The sequence below is a fragment of the Hippopotamus amphibius genome, chromosome 1, assembly GCF_030028045.1.
Source record: "Hippopotamus amphibius kiboko isolate mHipAmp2 chromosome 1, mHipAmp2.hap2, whole genome shotgun sequence".
NCBI lineage: Eukaryota > Metazoa > Chordata > Mammalia > Artiodactyla > Hippopotamidae > Hippopotamus > Hippopotamus amphibius.
In genome coordinates, this window is record NC_080186.1 from 95,082,274 (window position 1) to 95,108,479 (window position 26,206).

A 26,206-nucleotide genomic window follows, 5' to 3' on the forward strand; every position below is an offset into this window, starting at 1 on the left:
TAGAATTGGGGCAAAGGTGAACAGCATCCAAGCTTTAGTTCATTAAAGTCAGGAGGTTCAACATCATCATCCCGTCCTCCACCTGGGTGAGAGGGGGCCTTAGTTCCTGCAGAACTCAAAGGCTGCATCAGATTGTAATGTGTGTCCTTGAGGAGGAACTAGGACTCTGTTTTATTCCTGAACTATTATCTCTTAACTGCTTTCCCTTTGCTCCTGCATTCCCTCACGGCCCTTAAGATCATTAATTACTGACACCTGTTCAAGGGCAAGTATTGTGGCCAGACTTAGACCCCAAAATGGCTTAGGCCAAAAATGGCTTCTTTTATGTTAAGAAAGTCATACCTCGTTCTCTTTCTCCAGGGACACCCTACCCTAAGTGCTTACATATGTGGTCTTTGTCAAGGGTTCCTGGCTCACAGTTCCCAAAACTCTAAGAATTTCTTGAACAATGGGAGCATCTTTTGTCATCATGAGACAGGAGGGAAGGAGGCAGAGCACAAACTTTAAAAGAATGACATAGCCTTTGAGGATACGACAAAAACTGCTTAAAATCGATTAGGCCCTGGAATTCCCTGGTGGCACAGTGGTTAAGAATCCGCCTGCCAATGAAGGGGACATGGATTGGATCCCTGGTCCGTGAAGATCCCACATGATGCAGAGCAACTAAGCTCAGGTGCCACACTACTGAGCCTATGTGCTGCAGCTACTGAAGCCCATATGCCAAGAGCTCATGCTCCGCGACAAGAGAAGCCACAGCTATGAGAAGCCCACACACTGCAATGAAGCATAGCCCCTGCTTGCTGAAGCTAGAGAAAGCGCGTGCTCTCCAACAAAGACCCAACTCAGCCAATAAAAAAAATAAATTAAAAAAAACAAACAAACAATTAGGCCCAAGATGGCAGAAGATTCGACTTCCAGTAGATCTCGAGTCTCATTGTATTGCTCAGTGTAATATATTAGCTGCATGACACACCCACAGGCACCGTGACAATTCTGAGGCTGACCATAAAAGGCCAAAAAAGTGGGCAATGGCCCAATTCCTGGGAACCCCCCCTTCTCCAAAATAGTTGGAATAAGCTTCCCATTCATTAGCCTATGAAATTACCCAGCCCATAAAAATTGACCACCCCCATATTTGGGGCCACTCTCAAGCCTTTAGAGATGGACCGCATTCTGTTGCAGGAAGGGGGACCCCTTCCAGGGCCTGAGAGTGGGCTGTTGTCTAACACTCAGAAATGAATTGTCCGTGGAGACACACGTGCTGACAAAGCAAGAGACTTTATTGGGAAGGGGCGTCCGGGCGGAGAGCAGGAGGGTAAGGGAGCCCAAGAGGACTGCTCTGCCACGTGGCTCAGCTCACAGTCTTGGGTTTTATGGTGATTGGATTAGTTTCCCGGTTGTCTCTGGCCAATCATTCTAACTTAGGCTCCTTCCTGATGGCTCACGCATCACTCAGCCAAGATTGATTCCAGCAAGAAGGATTCTGGAGTTGGTAGGACTTATGGACTGGTGTCTCCTCTCTCCTTTTGCTCTTTCCCAAATTCTTCTGGTTGGTGGTAGCTTATTAGTTCCACGTTCCTTACCAGGATGGTGGTAGCTTGTTAGTTCCACGTTCCTTACCAGGACCTCCTGTTGTAGGATAACTAATGCAAGTGGTTACTATCATGCCTGGCCAGGATGGGTGGTTTTGGTCAGTGGTTCCCCTAACAACTTTGTGGAATCTCCCAGGGCCTCTCGCCGTCTGAGGTGGCCCACACTCTGACTATTGAAGTGTGTATCTCCTTAAATAAACATGCTTTCCCACTTAGTTCTGGGGCAGAGCCTCTTGCATGGCCACTTGTATCCCTCACAAGCATCCTATGTTAATAAATCCACTTCCTACCTATCACTTTGCCTCTCGCTGAATTCCTTCTGCAATAAGACATAAAGAACCTGAACTTCAGTAAGTCCTGACATCAGGATTTTAATTAAAAGACAGTGGGTTCAAGGGAATTCCCTGGTGGTCCAGTGGTTATGAGGCAGGAGATAGTGGGCCCCAGGCTGAGCAGCTGGGGTTTGTCCCCTGTGAACTGATATTACAAGGTGAAGACAATAGCAGGAGAGAAGCTAAGCCCTGCCCAGGTAAGAGATAAAGAGACCACACACACACACACGCAAAAATATACATATATATATATTTTTTTAATTTTATTTTTTTTCTTTAGCTGCAATGCAGGGGATCTTAGTTCCCCGACCAGGGATTGAACCTGGGTCCTCTCCATTGGGAGCTCAGAGTCTTAACCACTGAACCACCAGGGAAGTCCCCAAAGTGCCATTTCTAAATAACGATGTTGACATTGGGGTTCAGAAAGTGAATGATTCTAATGACTAGATAAAAATTCCTTTTGTAAGTTTAGTGGTTTCCAATGTATTGCTTTCAACAAAGTAGGAGGAGGACGTAATCAAATTATCTGCTAAGAGATCATTAAAAATCACTTTTGATGAAAAATCAAGTCAATTTGGCATATAACTTGGAAGAAGTTCAAAGAATCAAGTTCCAATGCTGTAACAAAACTCCTTTCAGATCCATCTACTCATTTACATGAATGAAGTTTTTCAGCAATTATGTATATAAAAATGAAAAAAAAGCGGGTATTCCCTGGAGGTCCAGTGGTTAGGACTCAGTGCTTTCACTGTGGTGGGCCCAGTTGGGGAACTAAGATCATGAGTGGCGAGGCAAAAAAAAAAAAAGAAAAAGAAAAAAAGAAAAAAATATATATCTATAGATACTATTGATACTATACTGTGTCTTTTTTTTTTTTTTTCCCCCTTTGGCTGCAATGCGGGGGATCTTAGTTCCCTGACCAGGAATTGAACCCACACCCTCTGCAATGGGAGTGCAGACTCAGCCACTAGACCACCAGGGAAGTCCCCTGTGTCTCATCTTAGAAATCAGTAATATTCATAAACACTTATATGTACTTATTGTTAAAAAGATATATCTCATTAAAAGATGTATTTTCAATAAAATGTTACTTTTGTGTTTAATAATCATTTATCAATATTTATCATATATGCTATTTTGATCAGTTGTGCACTACTAGTAACTGTTAAAGCAGTCATATAAAAGAAAAAAGTTAATACTTAGAGCCTTATAATCCTAGGAAATAAAAAAATTATTTTCCTTAACATATACAGTTCTGTTTAGAGAGAAGTATGATAATGCGATCACTATGAGATGTGTGAACATAAAAGTATGTCATTCAGCAAAAATTTTATAAGTGGAATGAGGGACTTCCCTGGCAGTCCGGTGGTTAAGACTCCACGTGCTTCCACTACAGGGGCAGGGGTTCAACCCTTGGTCAGGGAAATAAGATCCCACATGCATGCCACAAGGTGGGGCCTGGAAAAAAAAAAAAGACTTGGAGCTTTTCACATGAGTGGAATGAAAATACTGGATGAAGGAGGAAAGAATAATATACAATTTCTCACTTTAAATGGAGATTTTTCATGTCTTTTTAAAATAACTAGCTATATCAGCTGTAGTATTAAATTTCACTGAATATTTTTTAAAAAGTGGTGTAAATATTATTTTCAAATGTCAATATTTATAATACATGGCAAATTACATCCATTACAACCACTTAAGCATTTGATGAAAATTTTGACATCAATTTAAAAATATGTGAGATCAAGAGAACAAGAAGACAAGCCAAAAACTTGGAAAAAATACCAGAAACATCTGATAAAGGACTGTTATCCAAAATATACAAAAAAGGGACTTCCCCGGTGGAGCAGTGGTTGAGTCCGCCTGCCAGTGCAGGAGACATGGGTTTGATCCCTGGTCTGGGAAGATCCCACATGCCGCAGAGCAACTAAGTCCATGTGCCACAACTACTGAGCCTGTACTCTAGAGCTCACGAGCCACAACTACTGAGCCTGCGCCACAACAACTGAAGCCCGTGCATCTAGAGCCTGTGCTCCACGACTAGAGAAGCCGCTGCAATGAGAAGCCCATGCACTGCAAAGAGTAGCCCCTGCTGGCTGCAACTAGAGAAAGTCTGCAGGCAGGAATGAAGACCCAACGCAGCGAAAAAATAATAAATAAATAAATAAGTAAATAAATAAATAAATAAAAATAAAATCTTTAAAAAAATATACAAAGAATGGAAAAGTCAGCAAGAAAATAAACAACCTGATTAAAAAATGAGCAAAAGGCCTAAACAGACACCTCACCAAAGCAGATATACAATGGCAAATAAACATGAAAAGACGTTCAACACGATGTCTTCAGAGAATTACAAAGTAAAACAATCAAATACCACTACACACCTATGAGAGTGGCCTAAACCCAGAACATTGACAACACCAGATACTGATGAGAATGAGAAGCAGGAACTCTCATTCATTGCTGATGGGAATGCGAAATGCTACAGCCACTTTGGAAGATAGTTTGGCAATTTCTTACAAAACTAAACATGCCTAAGGATTCTGATCACCCAGTACAATGTGTGTGGAGTGGATATTTCTCCACACCATCAAGCAATGCTCCAGACGCCAACTGGGTGTCTTACAATTCAAGTTAATTGTGACACTATCTACCTGGAGATAATGTCAGATCCCACAGGTTAAGGGCTTCGCCCTACAAGGCTGCCCACCCCCTCCCCTCAGTGTCGCTCGTCACAAGTCTAGGTTGTCCCCTGTGCTTCTGACTAACCAGCTATATAGATTGTAGGCTCCAATGACCCCCTCCTCAGGTTCTATTAATTTGCCATAGTGGCTCGCAGAACTCAGAGAAACATTTTACTTACTAGATTACTAGTTCATTACGAAAGAATAGAACCCAGGAACAGCCAGAAGGAAGAGTTGCATAGGTCAAGGTATGGGTAAAGGGCACAGAGTTCCACGCCCTCTCATAGTTCCCCAAGTCTCCTTGTGTTCAAGGAAACATGCCCTTTTGGGTTTTTATGGAAGCTTCATTACATAGGTATTTTGATTAAATCCTTGGCCACTGGAGATCAATACCGATTTCAGGCCCACTCCCCTCTCCCTGCGGTGGGTTGGAGGAGCTGAAAGTCCAAACCTTCTAATTACACTGTTGGCTCCCCAAGCAACCAGCCCCTATCCTTAGGTGCTTTGCAAAAATTATCTAATTAACATAAACCCAGCTTGTGTGGAAAGGGGCTTGTTATGAATAACAAGACATCCAATTCACCCTTATGGCTCTAAAGGGTTTTCAGGAACCGAAATACTACTGACCAAATATTACTGAAACCACACAACTCAGATGGGATTTGAACCCAGCCAAAACTCAGATTGGGACTCGAACCCACTATTTGTTTGTTTGTTTTTTGGCCACGCAGTGAGACTTGTAGGATCTTAGTTCCCCTACCAGGGAGAGTTCTAACTGATCTCTGGTGACCTTGGCCTGCAGGGGCTTGAAGCAGGATTTCCGTTCCCCGGCCAGAGATTGAAGTCAGGCCATGGCAGTGAGAGCGCAGAATCCTAGCGACTGGACCACCACGGCCAGTGGCCAGTGACAAGGCCCTGGCCTGTTGGCTTTGTAGAAATGAATTCCCACAAAGAGACAGAAAGTAGTGAAACAAGTTAAGTGTTTATTAGGAGGCTAAAGGGTATGTGTGAATAGACTCACATGGGTGGATTCAGAGAGAGAGTTGCACCCTCGTGGTAGCTGGAATCACTTATGTAGGGCATTTCTTCCGGGTTTCCTCTGGCCAATCATCTTACTTTGCCTGGCTTTGAGTCTGTATTTGGCGTATCTCAGGGTCCTCTCATGTGTGCACACACATCTCTCAGCCAAGATGGATTCTAGTGAAGAGGCCTATGGGTAGGTTGACATCACCTACTATGGGGTGGCCCCCCTCACTTTTTGACCTTTAGGGAGCCTTTCTGTGCATGTGTAGCCTGGAAGTTCTCCTTGACGAGGGATTGAACCCCGGCCCTGGCAGTGAAGACACCAAGTCCTAAGCACTTGCGCCACCAGGGAATTCCCCTACTGTACCTTTCTTCGGCAAACTGGGAGAAGAGTCCTATTGTGGAAGAGGAAGACAAGGGAACAGAGAACCAGTATTACACCACTGATCTCAGGCAGGTTGGTTTTAGCAAAGTACCGTTTACAGAAGCTGAGGATCTGGAAAGCAAATCCCTTAAAACAATACGAATGTCCTATATGCAGGCATACCTCACAAAACCATGGCTGAACAAACTTTTTGGCCAACCCAATATATTGTGTATTTACTGACTAAAGGGATTTTTAAAGAGTAATATTGATTATGCTGCATTTCCACGTTACACCCACTGGAGTACTTAATCTTTACCTCATAGGTCCTTGCTCATTCTTTGTTACTGCTCTCTCAGAATCTGACTATGAACTTGGGTGAGTCCACATGGCTCTTCCCCTATCTCATTCCATTCTTTTTCTTTAGTGTCTACCACTAACTGCTTGATTCCATGTTCCCCACTGAAATTCCTAGGAGGATCTGGAAGCCCCAGCTCATCTCACTCACAAGGAGCCATGTCATGGGTCAGTGGGTTGCATGTGGGTCGGTACCACCTCTAGTCCAAGTGGTTGTGGCCAGAGAGCCAGGGTGCTTGGTATAAATCATGGCCATGTATGGTTGCCCCATTATTGGCACTGTGAGTGAGACAATTTCACTTAGAAGGGGCAACATGTTTGCAAAGACCAAATAGAGAAAGGACTGATCCTGACAGTTAATTACCCTTTGTATGATTTTCAAAGGTTGGAGATAAAACCTAAATATTCCTTATTTCTTGTTAACAGCTTAAAACAAATCTGCTATCAACAAGTTTATGACCCATCTGCTGAGTAGATCACTGCCATCTGTAACCATGGCCATGCTATATGGCTGGCAGCCACTCAAAAATGTCTCTGGCAAAACATTGTAACAGAGTTTAGATTCCTAATGGGAAGTACCAAGTTAACTGTCAGAGACTTAGGAAGAAAGTAAGACTGCAAGAATATTTTGAAGGTGAATTTAGAATATTAAAAAAAACACTAATTAGAAAACAGCAATGGCAAACACTAATGCCACAGAATGTGCTATGGTTCCAAGTATTTACATAGATATCAAGAAATTTGATCCTCACATTACTGAATCACGTTCCGCTGCTCAACACAAAGTCAATACTCATAAGTGCTGATAAAAAGGAAAGTTGCCTTTAATCAGAATGCCAGCAATCTGGGGAGATGGAGGACTCAACATCTCCCAAAAACCACCTCCAGATGTTCTGCTCAGCCATGAAAGCTTTTAAAGGAAAACAGGGAGGTAATCTCAGTTAATCATTGAGATAGAGGGTCAGAGTCGTTGCCATCCCCCACTGTGTGCAGGCTTGTCGAGGCTTCTCTCTTTAGGTGTTAACTTGTTCACATAGTTTGTTCTTAAGCTTACTGAAGGGGAAGGTAGGGAAGAGATCTGGCCGTCTGTTAATTACTTATTCTTCATTTCTATTTCTTTGATCTACAGAAAGAACCAACAGGTGACAAAGGTGCTAAAGCAATTCAATAGAGAAAGAAGTCTTTTCAACAAATGGTGTTGGATCAACTGAGTATCTATGTGGGAAAAAAAAAAACTCTACCTCACGTCATAGACAAAAAATTAACTCAAAATGGATCACAAACCTAAGTGCCAAATCCCACACTATAGAACTATAGAACTTTTATAAAACATAAGAGAATATCAGTGTAACATTAAGGTTGGCAGTGCTTAAAACAAAAAAAGCACAAATCATAAGCAAAACAAAAATTTGATAACTTGGACTTCACTAAAATAAAAATCTGTTATTTGAAAGACAACATTAATAAAATTAAAAGGCAAGGCACAGACTGTGTGAAAACCCTTGCAACACATGTATCAAAGGACTTATATCCAGATCATGTAAAAAAATCTTCCAACTCAATAAGACAATCAACCACCTAAGGAAATGGGCAAAAGATTTGAAGTTACTTCACACCAGAAGATATACTAATGCCAATAAGCACCTGAAATGATGTTCAACATCATTAGCCATAAGGGAAATGTAAATTAAAACCACAGTGAGGTACCAGTACACACCCTTTAGAATGACTACAATTTAAAAAAAAAATTCAGGAAAGACAGGAGTTGGTGGAATTAGGCTTCCTGACTTCAAACTATACTACAAGACTACAGTGATCAAGACAGTATGGTACTGGCACAAAAATAGAAAGGAAGATCAGTGGAACAGAATAGAGAACCCAGAGGTAAACCCACGCACATATGGGCACTTTATCTTTGACAAAGGAGCCAAGAATATACAATAGAAAAAAGACAGCCTCTTCAATAAGTGGTGCTGGGAAAATTGGACAGCAACATGTAAAAGAATGAAATTAGAACACTTCCTAACACCATACACAAAAATAAACTCAAAATGGATTAAAGCCTAAATGTATGGCCAGACACTATAAAACTCTTAGAGGAATACATAGGTAGAACACTCTATGACATCCATCAAAGCAAGATCCTTTTTGACCCACCTCCTAGAATCATGGAAATAAAATCAAGAAGAAACAAATGGGACCTAATGAAACAAAAGCTTTTGCACAGCAAAAGAAACCATAAGTAAGACAAGAACACAACCCTCAGAATGGGAGAAAATACTTGCCAATGAAGCAATGGACAAAGGATTAATCTCCAAAATATACAAACAGCTCATGCAGCTTAATACCAAAAAAGCAAATAACCCAATCCACAAATGGGCGGAAGACCTAAATAGACATTTCTCTAAAGAAGACATACAGATGGCTAACAAACACCTAAAAAGATGCTCAACATCACTAATCATTAGAGAAATGCAAGTCAAAGCCACAATGAGGTATCACCTCACACTGGTCAGAATGGCCATCATCAAAAAATCTAGAAACAGTAAAGGTTGGAGAGGGTGTGGAGAAAAGGGAACTCTCCTGCACTGTTGGTGGGAATGTAAGTTGGTACAGCCACTAAGCAAAACAGTTTGGAGGTTCCTTAAAAAACTAAAAATGGAACTACCATATAACCCAGTAATCCCACTACCAGGCATATACCCAGAGAACACCATAATCCAAAAAGAAACATGTACCATAATGTCCATTGCAGCACTATTTACAATAGCCAGGACATGGAAGTAAACTAAATGCTCAACAGATGAAGGGATAAAGAAGATGTGGTACATACATACAATGGAATATTACTCAGCCATAAAAAGGAATGAAATGGAGCTATAGATAATGAGGTGGATAGACCTAGAGACTGTCATACAGAGCGAATTAAACCAGAAAGAGAAAAACAAATACTGTATGCTAACTCATAAATATGGAATCTAAAAAATGGTACTGATGAACCCAGTGACAGGGAAAAGATAAAGATGCAGTTGGAGAGAATGGACTTGAGGACACGGGGTTGGGGGCGTGGGGAGCGAAGGGGAAGCTGGGATGAAGTGAGAGAGTAGCATAGACACATATACACTACCAACTGTAAAATAGATAGCTAGTGGGAAGCTGCTGTATAACAAAGGGAGATCAACTCGATGATGGGTGATGCCTTAGAGGGCCAGGACAGGGAGGGTGGGAGGGAGTCGCGGGAGGGAGGGGATATGGGGATCTATGTATAAATACAGCTGATTCACTTCGGTGTACCTCAAAAGCTGGTACAAGAGTGTAAAGCAATTATATTCCAATAAAGACCTTAAAAATAAAAAAAAAAATTTTTTTTAAATCTTAATTACTGTAGTCACTCACAAATTTACCTTCTTAAGGCTACTACTATATACCATTTCCTCAATATATTGCATTGCTTGGTAATGCCAAGCTATTTGTTCAATTAATGAATAAACTAATCTCTGGTGAAACAAGGTAAACAAGGCAGACCTTCATACAGCCAAAGCCTTATATTTGGGGTATCATTTTCAAGATATGGCAGATAACATAGCAAGGATTTTTTCATTCTTCTCATGAAATAGAAATTTTAAGAAATTCACATGGAAATTTGCTAATAATAGTAATACGGTACCATTATATATTTCTTTGTTGTACTCAGAAGTTATATATTACTATTATCCTTATTTTATAGAGAAAGGAACCAAAACTTTTAAATATTTAAATTTTGTCAAAGTCACATAAATATTGTCAGAACCTGGATTTGAACCCAGTTCTGTAATGATCCAAAGTTCATACTGTTCAGCAGCACCAAAGTGCACCAACTCCTGTGCAACATAAAATGATTTTAAAACACGGTTATTACAAAGTATTTTAAAGCTCTGTTTTAATGATATTGCTAGCTTAACACATTTAGCTTCACTTTACAAGTATGCACTTAAAAGAAAATTAAGTCAAGTACCTCTTCTCATTTCTTAATCAATAAAAGGCTTATTTCTAATAGCATAAATGTTGGTCATTTTATTAAAGACTTATAATGTTTGAATTTCTTTTATATCTTTAAGCTGTAGTAATTTCAAAATGTATTTTGTGTGTTTATTTATCACGCTATAAAAAGTTAAATAAATCATATTTCAACAGTCAAAAAAAAATTCATCATACCAAGTGTTGAATGGGACATGGAACAACTGGAACGCTCATACATTGCTGGTGTGAATGTAAAATGGTGCAATCACCTTAGAAAACAGTTTGGCTGGTTCTTAAAAAGTTAAACATATACCTATCATATGTCTAGGTATTTAGCCTATGTCTAGGTATTTAGCCAAGAGAAACAAAAACATCTGCACAAAGACTAGTACACAAATGTTCATAGCAGCTTTATTTGTAATAGCCCAAAATTGGAAATCCAAATGCCTACCAGCAAATAACCGATAAACAAACAGTGGTAATTCCATGCAATGGAATACTACTCAGTAAAAACAACAACAACAAAAAAACCCAACACGTGTACAACCTGTTGATACAAGCAACAAGGATGAATATCAAAATTAGGATTCTGAGTCAAAGAAGCCAGGTAAAAAGGGAACCTAGTGCATAACTGCATTTATTTATTATAATTCAAGAAAATGAAAACTAATCTATATTGACAGAAATTGGTTGCTGGGGATGGAAATGGAGAGATTGGATTACAAATAGGCACAAGAGAAATTTTGGGGGTGATATATGATTGTTACTTTGATTGTGGTGATAGTTTAATGGGTACTGAGACAGACCTAGGAGTCCCCCTCAAAATTTTAACCCCTGAAGTTAGAATTTGAAACCCTAACCCCCAAAGAAGATGGTATGAGGAGGTGGGACCTCTGGGAAGTAGTTAAGTCATGAGGGTGGAGTCCTCAAGAACTGGGGATTGGTGTGTTCTCATAAAAGAAATCTCAGAGATCTTCCTCATCCCTACAATCTTGTGATTACACAGCTAGAAGGGACCAGCTATGAAGCAGGAAAAGGGTTGTCCCTTGGTTTTGGATGCTCCAGAACTTCAGAATTGTGAAAAATAAATTTCTGTTGTTAATAAGCTACCCAGTCTGTGGTATTTTGTCATAGCCGAAAAAGACTAAGACAATAAGGGTACATGTGTCAAAACAAAGCAAACCAAACTTTCCAGCTTTATCTATGTGCAGCGTAGTATTTCTAAGTTAAATATAACTTTTTTAATGGGGACAATAGTTATATATTCAGGCTGTTTGAGGGATTCATTGAATACATCACTTTATCCTAATACTTAGTTTAATACTTAGTTCCATACCACTGAAACTTTGATATCAAACTTCAACCTCTCTACTAAGCTTTTCACTCAGAGTCTAGGGGTAAATGAATTTTAAAAGATTTAGGCAATTAGTAGGACTTGGCAATTCGTGTCACTGGGTAAACTCAGTACAATTATTATCAAGGCAAAAAACACACATAAAGGAAGAAGAACTTGGTTCAAATTTTTTTCATGTATTTTTAACTTAGTAATTCATTAGAGGTTGGGATCATCTATTTTCCTTGGGAAGTAAGTTGGTATAAACTAATGTATAGAAAAACAAGATCTATTAGGAAGTTAAAAACCACTTCTGAAAGCTTTAGTTCTCCCATATAAAATAAAGGAACCAAACAGGATGATCACTTACGTACTGTCCAGCTATTGCACATACTGTCCAATCGTTCATTTCTCATTTATCTCTCCTTGAATTTTCATACCACTGTCTCCCGGTTTACCTCCCACCTCTCTGCTTTTCTCTCCTACTGGTTCAATACATCCAGATGTGGATTTCCCCTAAAGTTTCTGTCTTATCCTTTTCCCCTCCTCTGTGTATAAACCACTGAAATTAAGATTTCCACCCTCAAACTCCCTACTTCAACAGTTTCTAGGCAAGAGTAAGTGATTAAAAGTGCCACAATGAGAAATCAAATAGGATGGAGAATGGTAAATGTCATTGGCTTTTGGCAATTAGGATAACACCGAGTGAACCATCCAAGGTTTTGAGTAGGGAGTGCTGCACTTCTGGAACGATGATTCTGGCACACTCTGTGAAGAATGAATTGGAGCCAGAGAATATTATGAATATTAGTATCTTAAAGTGACTTTGAGGTCACAGACGTAACTGTTTGCTTTAAACGTCATTAAATTCCTGTTTCATCTTGGCATTCCAGGCACTTAGGTGGCCCAATTCCTATCTAGTCATTACTCCCCCATAGGTATATTTCCTGGCTCCTGTCAACCAGGCTATTTACCCTCAGACAAGCTTGATCTTCTCCGCTTCTATATATACTGAGGCTGCTTTCAGTCGATAAAACTGCTCAGCCCATGAATACCTGCAGAAACTTCAGTGCCCTTTGTAGCCTTCTCTTATCTCCCCAACACCATGAATCTTCTCTAGGTTAACAGCAGCTTTTGAGAGATGAGACCGATTCTGACTCATTCTCGCACCCACCACGTTCTTCCACCTCGTCACTCAGAGTGCACCCTCTGAACGGAAGTACTCGAGTAAGGAGGAAAGTAGTCATGTAACAAATGACGCCACAGTTACGGGAGCTCTTTTAATGCTAAATGCTTTTTTTTTTTCTTAACAGCCCAGCAAAATGTTATCCCGACCTTATTGCTGAATAAACTTAGGTTCAAATGATACCTTCGATTGGACACTACAGCCTGGCGGACAGAAAGACTTTGCACTGGAATCACGTGGAGTGACGTCCTATCATCCTTTCCAGAGAATACGAAAACTGTGAACTCGGGAGACTGGGAGTGACGAATTTGCAAGCACTCAGCCATGCGAAAGCCTTCCCGCTCGGCTTCCGAAAGGAGAAACCGGAGCCGCAGTCCAAATATTAAAACATACAAATTGGACCCACAACCTCCTCCCCCGACCCCCACATTCCCAGGGTAAATCTAACAGTTTGGCAGCGGAGGCCAGCGCCGCCACCGCAGCGTGCACAGAACGCGCGGAACTAGGAAGAGGAAGTTCCGGCCCACCCGGGCGTCTCTGATTGGCCGCCGGCTAAGCTTGGAACGCTGGGGCGCGTGGCGTCACATCCGCCGGGGCCGCCATCTTGTTCCCAGGGGCAGTTGGCGGAAGAGATCGCGCTTCTAGGCCGGCGGCTCGCTTTCTGCTCGGAGTTCTCGCAGCTCGCGATTCGGCCTCCGCTCTCGATCCGGGGTCCATTCGTCGGCGTCCCGGTTGCCCTCCCTCACCCGGCTGGGGCACAGCGAGGAGGCCCCCCTCTTCCGACGGCGTTCCATGGAGTAGGGTCCCGTACCGTTGTCCCGAAGAGCGAGATCGCGCTTGGCCCCCTCCCCCTCCCTTCTCCCTCCCTCCTTCCTTCCGCCGCAACATGGCTAACAACAGCCCGGCGCTGACAGGCAACTCTCAGCCGCAGCACCAGGCGGCCGCGGCCGCGGCCCAGCAGCAGCAGCAGTGCGGCGGCGGCGGCGCCACCAAGCCGGCGGTCTCGGGCAAGCAGGGCAACGTGCTGCCGCTGTGGGGCAACGAAAAGACTATGAACCTCAATCCCATGATCTTGACCAATATCCTGTCGTCGCCTTACTTCAAAGTGCAGCTCTACGAGCTCAAGACCTACCACGAGGTGGTGGACGAGATCTACTTTAAGGTGCGAAGCGACTAGACCTGGGGGTTGGGGGTTAAGTTCCGAGGAGGGGGTATGGAGGAAACGGGCGGAGGCGGCCCCCGAGGTCTGATCATTTGTCGGTGGGGGAAGGTTGGGCGGAGGGGGAACTGTGGCCAGCGGTCCGCCAGGGAGGGGTCACCCTGGGGCCGCCCTCTCCTTTCCTTTTCAGATTCTTAGGGCTGGGAGAGGTCGCCGCCATTGATCACTCTCCTCCCCCAACCTCCAGCCCGCCCCTGGGGGGAGTTGGACGGGAGGAGCGGGGTTGAGGAGAAACGAGTAACCGCAGCCTCTCCGGTTTACAGCTTTACATTTCTTTCTTTTGACGTGGATCTGCTCAGCGCCAACTTGTTGGTGCTTCTCCCGCTCACCCCGGGCCAGGGCGTGTATTGACTTCAGTGTTGGCCTCGTGTTGTTGGTATTCGGTATCCGATCCAGACAGGGAAATGGTCAGTGTGTGTGTCGGGAGGGGTGGGAGGGTTGAGGGTGGAGAGGTGCAAGCGGAAAAGATGTACCGAAGGCCTGGAAATTTTCGCAGCAGGCAGTCAGGAGTAAGTGGTCTCAGTCACCTGTGCATTGGGCTTATTTAGAATTATCTGGGCCCTGGGCTTCTGCGGCAGGGTCGGTGCTGGCTTGGCTGTGCTGGGGAGCTCACCTGGCGCCTCCTCACTGCACTCTTGTCTCAGTTCTTGTTTCGTTAGCAGGATTGACTCAGTCTTGCAGCGAGGCTCGGAGCAGCCCAGGGTCGCAGGTAGAGGTATGCATTATTAATCATGCTCAATCGCCATAAATGCATTTCCCTGGTTAAATGAACGGCTAATTAGATTTTTTTTTTTTTTTGGACCATTAATTTTGGTCTTTCCCTCACGAATTTGTAGGCTTTCTCTACTTAACCTGCAAATGATGTAGTTTTAAAAATATTTTCCAGGCCTCCTAAGGTAAATTTATATTTTAAAGAATAAGTTTTAACGATGTTTGAATACGTAAACTAGGACATCTGATATACAATCCATTTTGTCTGTGTTGACTGTTAAGAACACTTGACAGATCACATAAAGTATTTTCCGTGACCTGAACATATCTGTAGAGGTGTTAAGAGAAGGAAACTTTATTTGCTTTTAGGTTTTGTTTTGTCCACCTTTTCCCCAATTAAGGCTTATTGAAGGATTTTGAGATATTAGTTACTTTTGATAGAAGATCTTATTTTGTGAATACAGTTCAACTTTGGGTATAGAAAGTAGATTGAAATTTTGGTGTCCTCTTACAAGAGTATTGTAAGTAATTGTAATACTGTGAACTAGTTTTTTTAAAAGGTAAGACCTTTTTCAGCATGGATACAATATGGCGAATATTTGACCCTTAGCTTTACTTACGTAGTAAACTTCAATCAGTTGAAAATCGGGTTCCTGCTCTTTTTGTGGCAGGTTCTGTTTAATAATGTAGGCAGGTGTTAATTCGATAGAGGAAAGGCTTGTTTTCAGATTTCACATCCTGTGTTTTGAAACACTTGAGATTTTACTACAAATTACTTAAATTTAGTTATAAAACTAGAGACTCGGGTTTTGTTATCCAGATCAAATAATCATTGAAATATGTAGGCTTCCAGTTTTGTAAGTTGATTTTGTATGCCATCCACCCCTTTGGTTAGCCTTTAAGGAATTGAAACATCTTTTTTACAGCAAGCTGGAGGAAGGAAGTGAAACAGTAAAGCAGTGCAGCAGTGCATTGAGCAAAATAGTGTAGTGCTTACATTTAAATGCATGCTTTTCTGTCAAGCCACTGAAAAAGACTGATATGTAATCATGAGTGGGTGGAAATAAAGTTTTAGAAATACATAGTGAAATGAACAGGATTTCATTTTTGTTTTGTTTCAAGTGAAGAAACAAATATGCATCTTATCTTTCTAAAATACCTTCTTTGTTATATATGTTGTAGAGCTAATATTCTTTCTTTGCTGTCTTTAGGTGAAGTATGTGGTTTTTATAGGGTGCCCCACCTTAGCAAAGATCTGTATTTTTGAGAATACTCAATATGACAAGTCACACTTAGTTTTTGACACGGTTTATATTCTGGGAAAAAATCGAATTGGTTCATATAATTAGGCTGAAAATAAATTATACACTAACAAGAATGATCTGTGTGTAGATGTGGCCTTTGTAATTTCATATTCAGTCAGGATTGAACATAATGCCTGATCATCGTTTTATGTATGAATAAAGTTCCATGATTTTGCATCAGAAAAGTGTATGAATAAAGTCCCATGATTTTGCATCAGAAGTAATTTCTATTACTGTTTTAGCATACTTTCTTCAAGTTTCTTCCTTATAGTGTGGAATTTTAAATCACCATAAAATTGAAATATTAAGGGTATTTTAAAGGTTTTTTTGAAGTAAATGCTTAAACTTTAATACTTTTTGCTTTAAGTTGAAGCTTTAAATCCACTTTAAAATGGGAATTTTTATTTTTTTAAGCATAATAAAATACAAAATTGATCATTACTGTTTTTGGTTTTTTTTCCCCAACTGTATGAGACTAGAAATTTCCTCTCCACATGTGTCTGCTCTCTACTTTAATGGGATTTCTGCTATAAAGCTATTGAGGTTTTGTTAAGCCTTAGTAGCTTTATTGGTGCTATTTAAATATCTAAGCAATTTTCAAAGATGGTTTACATACTTAATTTGTGTAAGCAAAATATATAATTGTGTCGAAATACCCAACTTCCAAACTTTTGGAAGAGCTGCTCTATTATGGATTGGGGTTTACTTGAATCATACGTTCAAAAAAATTCGAAGTATGAATGTTTGTTGTGTTTCTCTTTTCTATTTTCAGGTCACACATGTTGAACCATGGGAGAAAGGAAGCAGGAAAACAGCTGGCCAAACAGGGATGTGCGGAGGGGTAAGTAGAAGTACGTGCATTTTTTCAGTTTTTCTGTGTCTGATAACTAAGTATACTTTGAAAACTAAAAGTTTGTTCGTTACATACAGTTTGTGTTTTTTAAAAATCTAAATTCAAGTGTTCCGTAGTGATAGAAAAACTTTTTTATGCTCTGTTCTCAATTATGGATTATATCTTGTTATTAAAAGCTAACAGGATTGATTAATGGGTGTTAAGTATCTTTGTTAATTATTTTACAGCCCTTCATTAATTCTTTCCCTTAAAGGTTCGAGGTGTTGGAACAGGAGGAATTGTTTCTACAGCTTTTTGCCTGTTATACAAATTGTTTACTCTGAAGTTAACTCGCAAGCAAGTGATGGGTCTTATAACACACACAGACTCTCCCTATATTAGAGCCCTAGGATTTATGTATATAAGGTGAGTGTGCATTTCTCTACATTTTCAATAAATGTGTCATTTTTATTGACTTAAGCCTAATCAGTCTTTTGCACTTCTAGGTACACACAGCCCCCTACAGATCTATGGGACTGGTTTGAATCCTTCCTTGATGATGAAGAGGTATGTCAACAAGGGTAATAATTAGTTTTCTTCTGATTGCTCTTTTTTTTTTTTTACTATTTTTATTTGTTGGTGGTTTAACATCTTCCAGAATTTTCTGTACTTAAATTTATTTCACTCACATACTTTTGGAATTAATGTCCTATTACTAAGATTGGGGTGGATTTTATATGTCTTAGGTTAAATTTCTTAAGTTTAATTTTCACATTTTAAAATTGTTTACATGTATTTTGGTCACTATTGAAAATTTTCTCTTCCTTGTGCTCTGTGTATTGTATTGCTTTCACTTGTACAGTTGATAGTGGCTTTTTAAAATTTACCATGCTCAGGATTGAGGTGGTAAGACATGCACATAGAATTGTTAATTACTGCTTATTTTCCTGAAACTTTTCAGTTCTTTACCCTATAACTTCATCCAAATATTAATATTTCCACTTGTGTAGAAGTGCAGAATTGAAGAGCTGGGTGGAACTTAAATAGACTGAGTGATTAGATGACTTTTTCAAAGTGATCAAAATATTTCAATTCCAGCTTTCTAATTCTTTTTATGCTATACATGTTTATAAAGTTAGAACCCTTCTTTTTAAATAAGTAGTGTAGAATTTTTTTCAAATTATGAAACTAGCTTGCCATTCAAGCTTAATAAGGTTGAGCTTGTTACATATGTTTAGAAAGTTACTTTAGGAAACATTACTGTGTCAGATTAAATCATACATGTATTAAAGTTCAGGATCTCAAAAGGATTTTAATAATGAGCACTGTTGTCCATGTATCTATCCCCACCACTACTTTATATTTTAAGGTTCATAAAGTAAACCGAGAGATGTTTTAGTAGTGCTACTTAAAACATTTATCCAAAGAATTGGTTGAATTAAAGGATACTTCTAATGGAAGATTTTTCTAATGTGTTCTTATTTTTACATGCACAGCTGAAAAAACCTCACTCATGTAGCCATGGAGAATTTTTCTCTGCATTTTTTTGGCCTATTTATGAGCTGTTTTATATCTCGGAAGAGGCCAAAAGTGTGTTAGGTGATAAATCTCAATCTAAAGTTTTTTTATTTTTAGATGAGATTTTCAAGGCTGAGGTGCTATTTAAAAAGCATGTCCCGCTTCATAATTGGTATTAGGCTTATTTCTGAATGCTTCTGTTTAATCTGTTTTTTATTGTGTTTACAAACCTGAGGCTCTCTATTTAAGCTAACTTATTGTTTTCTTCCTTAGATATCTGCAGCGATTATATTTGGAAATACTGTATATCTGAACACTTAAATGTGTGTGAGTGCAAGCAGTTTTACCTTTAGCTCTTGTTTTCCTGTTTAGATAACAAATCTCACTTTCCTTGTGTGCTTGCACTATAGGTTTGGGACTGACAATAGCTGACTAACATGTCCTGAGCTGTGAGAGGGCATAGCAAGAAGGCCTTCATGCGGTAATGACCCTTTTCAGAGACAATGGTCATCATGGATTATGCGTTTCCAATTATTTGTTCATTTATTTATTTTCTACATAACTCTAAATTAGAAACCTCACTGCTTCATGGCAGTTGGTTTGCTATTGCTTCCAGTTTTATTAGGGCTTCATTTTATATTAGAGCTGTTGAAAGATAATCTTTAGACAGGAATTGTTTGAAGTAGTTCATATGTAGCTAAGTTACACAGCTAGGAATGTGTGCAAACGTGTCCACAGAAGTAAAATGTATACTAAGTAGGTATGTGAAATGTAAATCGTTGATTGTTCCAAATAGCTTAGTAATGTAGGGGGGTGTTTCATATTCTCCTTAACTGAGTGGAGTCACTTCTCTTTCTGTCCGTGAGGCTGCAGGGTTTGTTCTCACCTGCATGCACACACTAAGCCCAGATATTTTTCTGTATCATTCATTACCAGATTAGAAAGGTACACAAATTAAAATTATTCTGTTAGAATTTTTTTGTATTTGAGATTCCAAAGATGGTTATATTTTTATAGTATTCTTGTGTTTATTGAATTAATTTTTTTGACGGCCAGGGTATCTTTTGTGTTTCTGTAGGACCTAGATGTGAAGGCTGGTGGAGGCTGTGTAATGACCATTGGAGAAATGCTACGGTCTTTTCTCACAAAACTGGAGTGGTTTTCTACCTTGTTTCCAAGAATTCCGGTTCCAGTTCAGAAGAATATTGACCAACAGATTAAAACCCGGCCAAGAAAAATCAAGAAAGATGGAAAGGAAGGCACTGAGGAAATAGACAGACATGTTGAACGCAGACGTTCAAGGTAATGTGACTCTTGAGTTACGCCTATTTTTATAACACACCTTACAGAGGTTCTTGGAAATCAGTGTCACATCTGAGGAAATTCTGTTTATGTTGTTTTATTTGTCACCTTTTCCCCATTTTCTGCCCTTCAGGGCAGTTTCAACAAAATTAAGCATCTGTAAATGAGAACAGGCAAATATTTTGCCTTAATTATTCCTGACATGTAACACTGATAGAAGTTAGAGTTTTGTGATATGTTGTATTCATTTATGTTTTTTTTCTCCCCCTCCCCCCCATTTCTTAAATGTCAGGTCTCCAAGGAGATCACTGAGTCCACGGAGGTCCCCAAGAAGATCCAGAAGTAGGAGCCATCATCGGGAGGGCCATGGGTCTTCTAGTTTTGACCGAGAATTAGAAAGAGAGAAAGAACGCCAGCGACTAGAACGTGAAGCCAAAGAAAGGGAAAAAGAAAGGCGAAGATCCCGAAGTATTGATCGGGGGCTAGAACGCAGGCATAGCAGGAGTAGGGAAAGACATAGAAGCCGTAGTCGAAGTCGTGATAGGAAAGGGGATAGAAGGGACAGGGATCGGGAAAGAGAGAAAGAAAATGAGAGAGGTAGAAGACGAGATCGTGACTATGATAAGGAAAGAGGTAATGACCGAGAAAAGGAGAGGTCAAGAGAAAGGTCCAAGGAACGGAGAAGTAGGGGTGAGGTAGAAGAAAAGAAACATAAAGAAGACAAAGATGATAGGCGGCATAGAGATGACAAAAAAGATTCCAAGAAAGAGAAAAAACATAGTAGAAGTAGAAGCAGAGAAAGAAAACATAGAAGTAGGAGTAGAAGTAGAAATGCAGGGAAACGAAGTAGAAGCAGGAGCAAAGAGAAATCAAGTAAACATAAAAATGAAAGTAAAGAAAAATCAAATAAACGGAGTAGAAGTGGCAGTCAAGGAAGAACTGACAGTGTTGAAAAATCGAGAAAACGGGAACATAGCCCCAGCAAAGAAAAATCTAGGAAGCGTAGCAGAAGCAAAGAACGTTCCCACAAACGAGATCACAGTGATAGTAAGGACCAGTCTGACAAACATGATCGACGAAGGAGCCAAAGTACGGAACCAGAGAGCCAAGAAAAACAGCATAAAAACAAAGAGGAGACTGTGTGAAAATTTTTTGTAAAAGTGGATCACATTGAATCCTATAAATGTTGGATTAAATCTGCTTTTTTTTCCTCCCAAATTGAGATTGTGCAGTAGTTACGCACTCTTCAAGCTCCCTGTAGGCTGCATTTTCATTTCCTCTTCTGTGTAGGGAAGTGCCTTTGTAATCCCATTTATTGCATTGATGTTTTCACCCAGTTGTTGAGTTTGATACATGATGCACAGATTGTTCTTGCATTTTATTGTTTAATTGTTTTTGAGATGTACAGTCTGTACATATGTCCTGAAAATGTTCTAATTCCTTTGGCATGGTTGCCATGTTGGTTAAATTTGTATAAGGCAATAAACTGCCACTAATTCTATTTTTGTTTTGTAGGTGTGGGATTATGGTTTGTGTACTGAAGTTAGCATGGCTGTGCTTTTCGTAATAGAATGCTAAAAACTTTGAAAATGGATCTTGGATGTCTATTATAGGAGAATTATGTGCTTTCAGTGTACATGAAGGCAGCAATTGTAGGATTAACATTCTTGTCCACTGTATTTTATCTTGGAAGGCTCTTGTTAATATGTTAAACCTAATATTCTCCACAGTTAACCTTAGAGAGAATTTATGAGAAGTTTCTGATGCAGAGGTTTCAATTAGGCTGTGATTTGATCAAAAGTCCTTTTAGCATTCTACCTCAAAGGGACACTGTTAGTATGCCTAAAATTAATTCACCTAGTTTTCCTTTTTTTATTTGAAAAAATACATGACATGTAATCTTTTTCTTGAATTTTTCAGATTTTAAAGTACTATATTAAAGGAGAAATTAATGTCTATCTAAAGCCTAGCATTCTTGCAGCAACCCTATACTAACGAGAAATTGGGAGAGAGTGAGGCAGATGAGTAGAGAAATAGATGTAAGCCTCAAGCTTCCAAAGCATTTTTATAAATGGAAAATACTTAAATTATGAAACAGCTTGATATAGTGTCCTTTTTTTAAATTCAGAACTTTTTTTATTGATAATGAAGATTGCTGTTTGAGTTTTTAAACTTAATCTAGAACAGAAGTATTAAAAGTAATGCTGTGCTGCATTATTTAAGATTATCAGCAAATTATTTGATAGATTGTTCTTATGACTTGTATTCTGATTACAGAGAACGATCACGAGTGTGGAATAAATACTGGATTAAATCCTTTATCCTGGCTTTTGGCTTTCCCCCATTTGTTAACATTTTTTTAAGTATTTTTGTTATGGAAATAGATACAATGTTAGTAGAGTCACACTTTGTGTAGCAGGATATCTTAGTGCCCAGATGACAAGTGAATTTTAAATGTGTAGATAGAATTGGAAATATGTGATAGCCAGTAATCCTTACTAGAGTTCTTAATGGCAGTTCCCTTTGTCCTTGGGTGTTATGTGTGTTGCTAGATTGTTCTTTGGATTGGGTGATTACTTAGTTTCACATCAGAGGTCTTTATTGGGAACTTAGCAGTTGGATTCCATATTAGAATCACTTAAAATTTGGACTTGGAGGAACTTTTAAAAGATAAAACTCATCCAGTTCTTTCTAGAACAGAGAAATAGAGGTCCAGAGTGATTTGTTCAGTCGTTGCCAGGACTAAAAGTGAGTCTTCCTGACAGATATAGTAATATTTGTTTTATCTCACTGTTCATATTGGCCAGTTGATGGGCACCCAGAAGCCACCTTGCAGAAAGTGTTAAATGGAACAAAGGAGTACATTTGGGAAAGTCCTTCATGTGTGGGCTTAACATTTGTACCTACCTAATTCCAGAAAAATCTCATTAAATGAAGGAATTCCTCTATGAAAATGCTGTTTTTTTCTTTTAAGAGTAGAGTATTTAATCCTTTCATTTTTTAAACTGAGCCCCAAGTGACTTAGCACTACACATGTAGAAATTAGAAAACTATTCCGGAGTGATGAAAGCCAAGATTTAGCTTACATTGAAAATTTTAGCATACTTGAATGAATGGTGCTACTTCTTTGAATTCCACCTGAAATATAGTTAATTTGGTGGTGTATTTTGGTAAAACATGGGAAGAATTTATTTCAAATACAAGTGAAGATATTATCACACAGCAGTTGATTTCCTGTGTTTTTTTTTTTTAAGTTCGTTTTTGAGGAGCGTTTTGATATATAGGACATGTAAATAATACTAGTAAATGCCAGATATGCATGACTCAGTTTGGAGAGTAGCCTTCTAAAAGACTGTGAAAACAAGTGGCTCTGAAAGACATCTCAGGATTGTTTGTTACAATTTGAGAAAACTTAAAATGCTTTTGATAGAGCTTAATATAACTAGCAGCCTCCATCCAATTTTCTCAGCTTACTAAAATTATTTCAGCTTTCCATGTATTAGTATTTTTTATCTGTTTTCTAATGTTTAACTTGCAATTAAATCTAGTATTAAAGCTAGTATATTATCAGTCTTGAGATTTTAATACAAAATTTCCATTTTAATACACCCCAATTTGTAATCTATTAGTTGGATTTAGTTCTAAGGCAGTGGTTCTTAACCTGAGTTATAGGCCCCTATGTAGAATCTAATTAAAGCTACAAATTATGTCTAGAAAAATTAAGTATTCTAAAATTCACATGCGATTTCAAAAGAAAGAAATTGCTCCATGGCTTTTGTGCGGTTTCCTTATTGGTTTTTTTTTCTTTTAAAGCTGTGATTAGGTATATAGTTGGGAATGAACAGCAAATTTGAGACCTGAGAGTGTCCCAACAGTAATAGCTACTGGGGTATTTTTTACTTAAAAGATGAAAGTGGGGGGAAAAGCTAATGGAAGTCACTTAATTCCCTTCCCCCTGAAAATTATTTTCTGTGAATATAAGTAGTTTTTAGTTTGAACAGTTAGACACTGGCAGTTTTAAAGCTTTTCAGCTGATTTCCTGTATGCAGCCTTGATTATAAACGCCGACTAGTTGGTCAGTTCTCGCTGGTTATATTGGCCAATTGATGGACTTAAAGTCAGTTGGTTCTGGTCCTGATCTGATTCTATCATCTTGTTAGTGTTGGATTCTGCCTTGAATGGATAACCGCATGATAGCATCTCAGGTAGCGCTGATTTTATGGAGAAGGAAAATTTCCTGACAGTCTCTGAAATTCCTTCATCATCTATGAAATCTCCCTGAACCTTGCAGATAGTTCTGAAGTGGCATTTTTCACTTTAGGATCATTGGCCATCAACATTTGTTACTGTAGGAAACGTGCCAGCATGAATACAATCAACTGGAAAACGTTACCATTATAGCTGACTTCAAGTCCATTATTCTGTTTCTCAGAGCATTGATAGTTGAATTTCTGTTACCTAATCATGATCCATAATGTGTTGCTCAGGCAAAATATATTCAGGTTCCCCGGGGTGGGGGCAGTGTCTTTTCAGCCTATTGGAAAAATGAGTTATACTTGTTCAAGTTGAACAGCTGACCTTTTTTTGCATTTCATGTACAAGCCATGATGTTGTATTACAAGAACTAGGAAAAGCAGGGAATTCCCTGGCAATCCAGTGGTTAGGACTCCACACTAATTGCTGAGGGCCCGGTTGCAATCCTGGTCGGGGAGCTAAGCTTCCACAAGCCACACGATGAGGCCAAAAAAAAAAAAAAAAAAAAAAGTAAAAGTAAAACTATTTCAAGGAAATCCTCACGTAACCTTCCCTGATGTTCAAATACCTAAAGTCCCATTAATCCATAAAGCTTGTTTTCCTTTGTTAGTACTTTTTCTAGCCATTCCGAAGCTGAATTATTTCTCTGTTGAGTCAGTGGGCTTAGCCATCACCCACAAATAAATTCCTAACATTTTGAGTAAACTAAGTGAAAACAAAAAACGACAGAGCTTGCCAAGCAAATGCAAGAGAAGTACTCTTACCCTCTCTCCTTCCCTCTTAATTAGAAATTCTGAAATCACCAGTGTCCTTGATATTCAATAGTACTGAAAGAGGACATTTCTTAGATTCTGTACTCATCCAGCCAATCCAAGTACTGATTTAGTGAACATTTCCTGAATGTAGTGGTGTATCTCTGACCTCTATTCTGGGAAATTTAGTTATAGAAAGTCTTGTGTAGGGACCACCGCTGGTTTGTGCATGTGCCAGTTACCTATTTCTTAGCTCCTAAGTCCACCCTTCATTGCTCTGCTTTGTGATAGAGGAGCTGAGCCCTTTTAATATTTCCCTTATGCTTGGTGGCAAGTTTTGTTAAGTTTGTCAGTAGAGGATGCTGGAGGGATGCTGCAGAAGACAGGAGCTTCTCTTCCTGGTTCTGGTGTGTTTTCTTGCTTTCTTGCTTTTGCAGTTTGTAGGGCCCAGTGGCATGTAGGATGCCCAGTGGCACCTCACAAGAGGGTGTTTTCCAGCAAGTCCACTGGTCCCCCTGCCAGCTTACCAGCATGTCTTGCTGGTGCTCCAGCCGGCAGCTTCCCAGCAACTCGGCACACCCAGTGGGGTGGCTTCCTAACTAGTTTTGTTGACACCCCCTCCTCTCCGGCCCTGGGCTTCAGTGGGTCATAGCCGCACCCTCTCCAGCAAAATCTGAATCTCAGCCCTGCAATGGAAACTCTTCAGAATTTGCTCTTTCATTGGGTCCTCTGCCTCAGCCCTAGAGGTAGTGGCTGCTCCTATAGCCACTATTCCTGTAGTCTTAAGAGCTTTCTTTACCCTTAGTAATTAATCCCCTGTTACTGGTTAGTAATACTTCATATAAAATTTTCCTTATTCAAATTACTTTGTATTCTCTGTCTCCCGATTAGACCTGACTGATAAAGTAGATTAAGATACCAGTCATAAGGGACCCACTTCATTGGGTGGGTTGATAACCCCTGATGTAGTCCAGTATAAAAGACTCAACCCAATAAGTTTGTTGAGAATTATGTAAGTGAATCAGACTGGCTCCTTTTAGAATTTTGACTGAGAACTAAGAATTGTCCAGTCCTTAGAAGAATGGTTAAGACTTGTATAGCTGTGATACGAAGATGCTCACATGAAAGAGCCACCATGATAAATACCCAGAAGCTTCCTCACTTCTTGCTTGCTTTCTAGTGTTTTTTGTTTTCCGGTACGGTCAGTAGATATTCTTGCAATTTCTCTGTTCCCCCTAAAATGGCCTGAGTTTCTCTTCCTTGGAACCCATGAGCCTAACACTAGTTTGTTTTATTGTAACCACCAGGGGTCCCTGATCAGTGAAGGTCTTCCTGTCAACTTCCTTGATATTTAATTCTTACCTGTCTGTGCTCGGCACCAGTAAGAAAATGTCATCTACTTGATTGGACTTGGCAATGAAGTCAAAAAAGAAGTGCCAGG

At 39.7% G+C, this 26,206-nt stretch overlaps 3 protein-coding genes across 12 annotated transcripts in view; 2 read left to right on the forward strand and 1 right to left on the reverse strand.

The window, feature by feature from the left end:
* The window catches only part of HENMT1 (HEN methyltransferase 1), a 30,266-nt gene extending 16,915 nt beyond the window's left edge, over positions 1-13,351 (reverse strand). For 3 of the 4 annotated variants that reach the window (XM_057746540.1, XM_057746549.1, XM_057746523.1), the window contains exon 1: positions 13,057-13,351. The gene's annotated coding sequence lies outside the window, so the exon portion shown is untranslated. The other variant, XM_057746530.1, reaches the window with a different exon arrangement.
* Positions 13,352-13,481: 130 nt separating this feature from the next.
* Positions 13,482-21,260, forward strand: PRPF38B (pre-mRNA processing factor 38B). Its single transcript, XM_057722682.1, has 6 exons — positions 13,482-14,035; positions 16,880-16,948; positions 17,214-17,365; positions 17,446-17,506; positions 19,536-19,759; positions 20,052-21,260. Exons 1-6 carry the CDS (start codon positions 13,760-13,762, stop codon positions 20,902-20,904), a joined length of 1,635 nt encoding a protein of 544 aa, XP_057578665.1. The 5' UTR covers positions 13,482-13,759; the 3' UTR covers positions 20,905-21,260.
* Positions 21,261-21,410: 150 nt separating this feature from the next.
* Positions 21,411-26,206, forward strand: part of FNDC7 (fibronectin type III domain containing 7) — a 43,285-nt gene continuing 38,489 nt past the window's right edge. For all 7 annotated transcript variants that reach the window (XM_057722301.1, XM_057721956.1, XM_057722472.1 and 4 more), the window contains exon 1: positions 21,411-26,205. The gene's annotated coding sequence lies outside the window, so the exon portion shown is untranslated. The remainder of the gene's footprint in view (position 26,206) is intronic.

What these genes read in the sequence shown, in the direction of transcription:
- PRPF38B (XM_057722682.1), top strand. Translation starts at nt 13,760, where the DNA reads ATGGCTAACAACAGCCCGGCGCTGACAGGCAACTCTCAGCCGCAGCAC. An exon ending in AAACAGGGATGTGCGGAGGG is followed by an intron (nt 16,949 to 17,213) that starts GTAAGTAGAAGT and finishes TTTCCCTTAAAG; the next exon opens with GTTCGAGGTGTTGGAACAGG. An exon ending in CTAGGATTTATGTATATAAG is followed by an intron (nt 17,366 to 17,445) that starts GTGAGTGTGCAT and finishes TTGCACTTCTAG; the next exon opens with GTACACACAGCCCCCTACAG.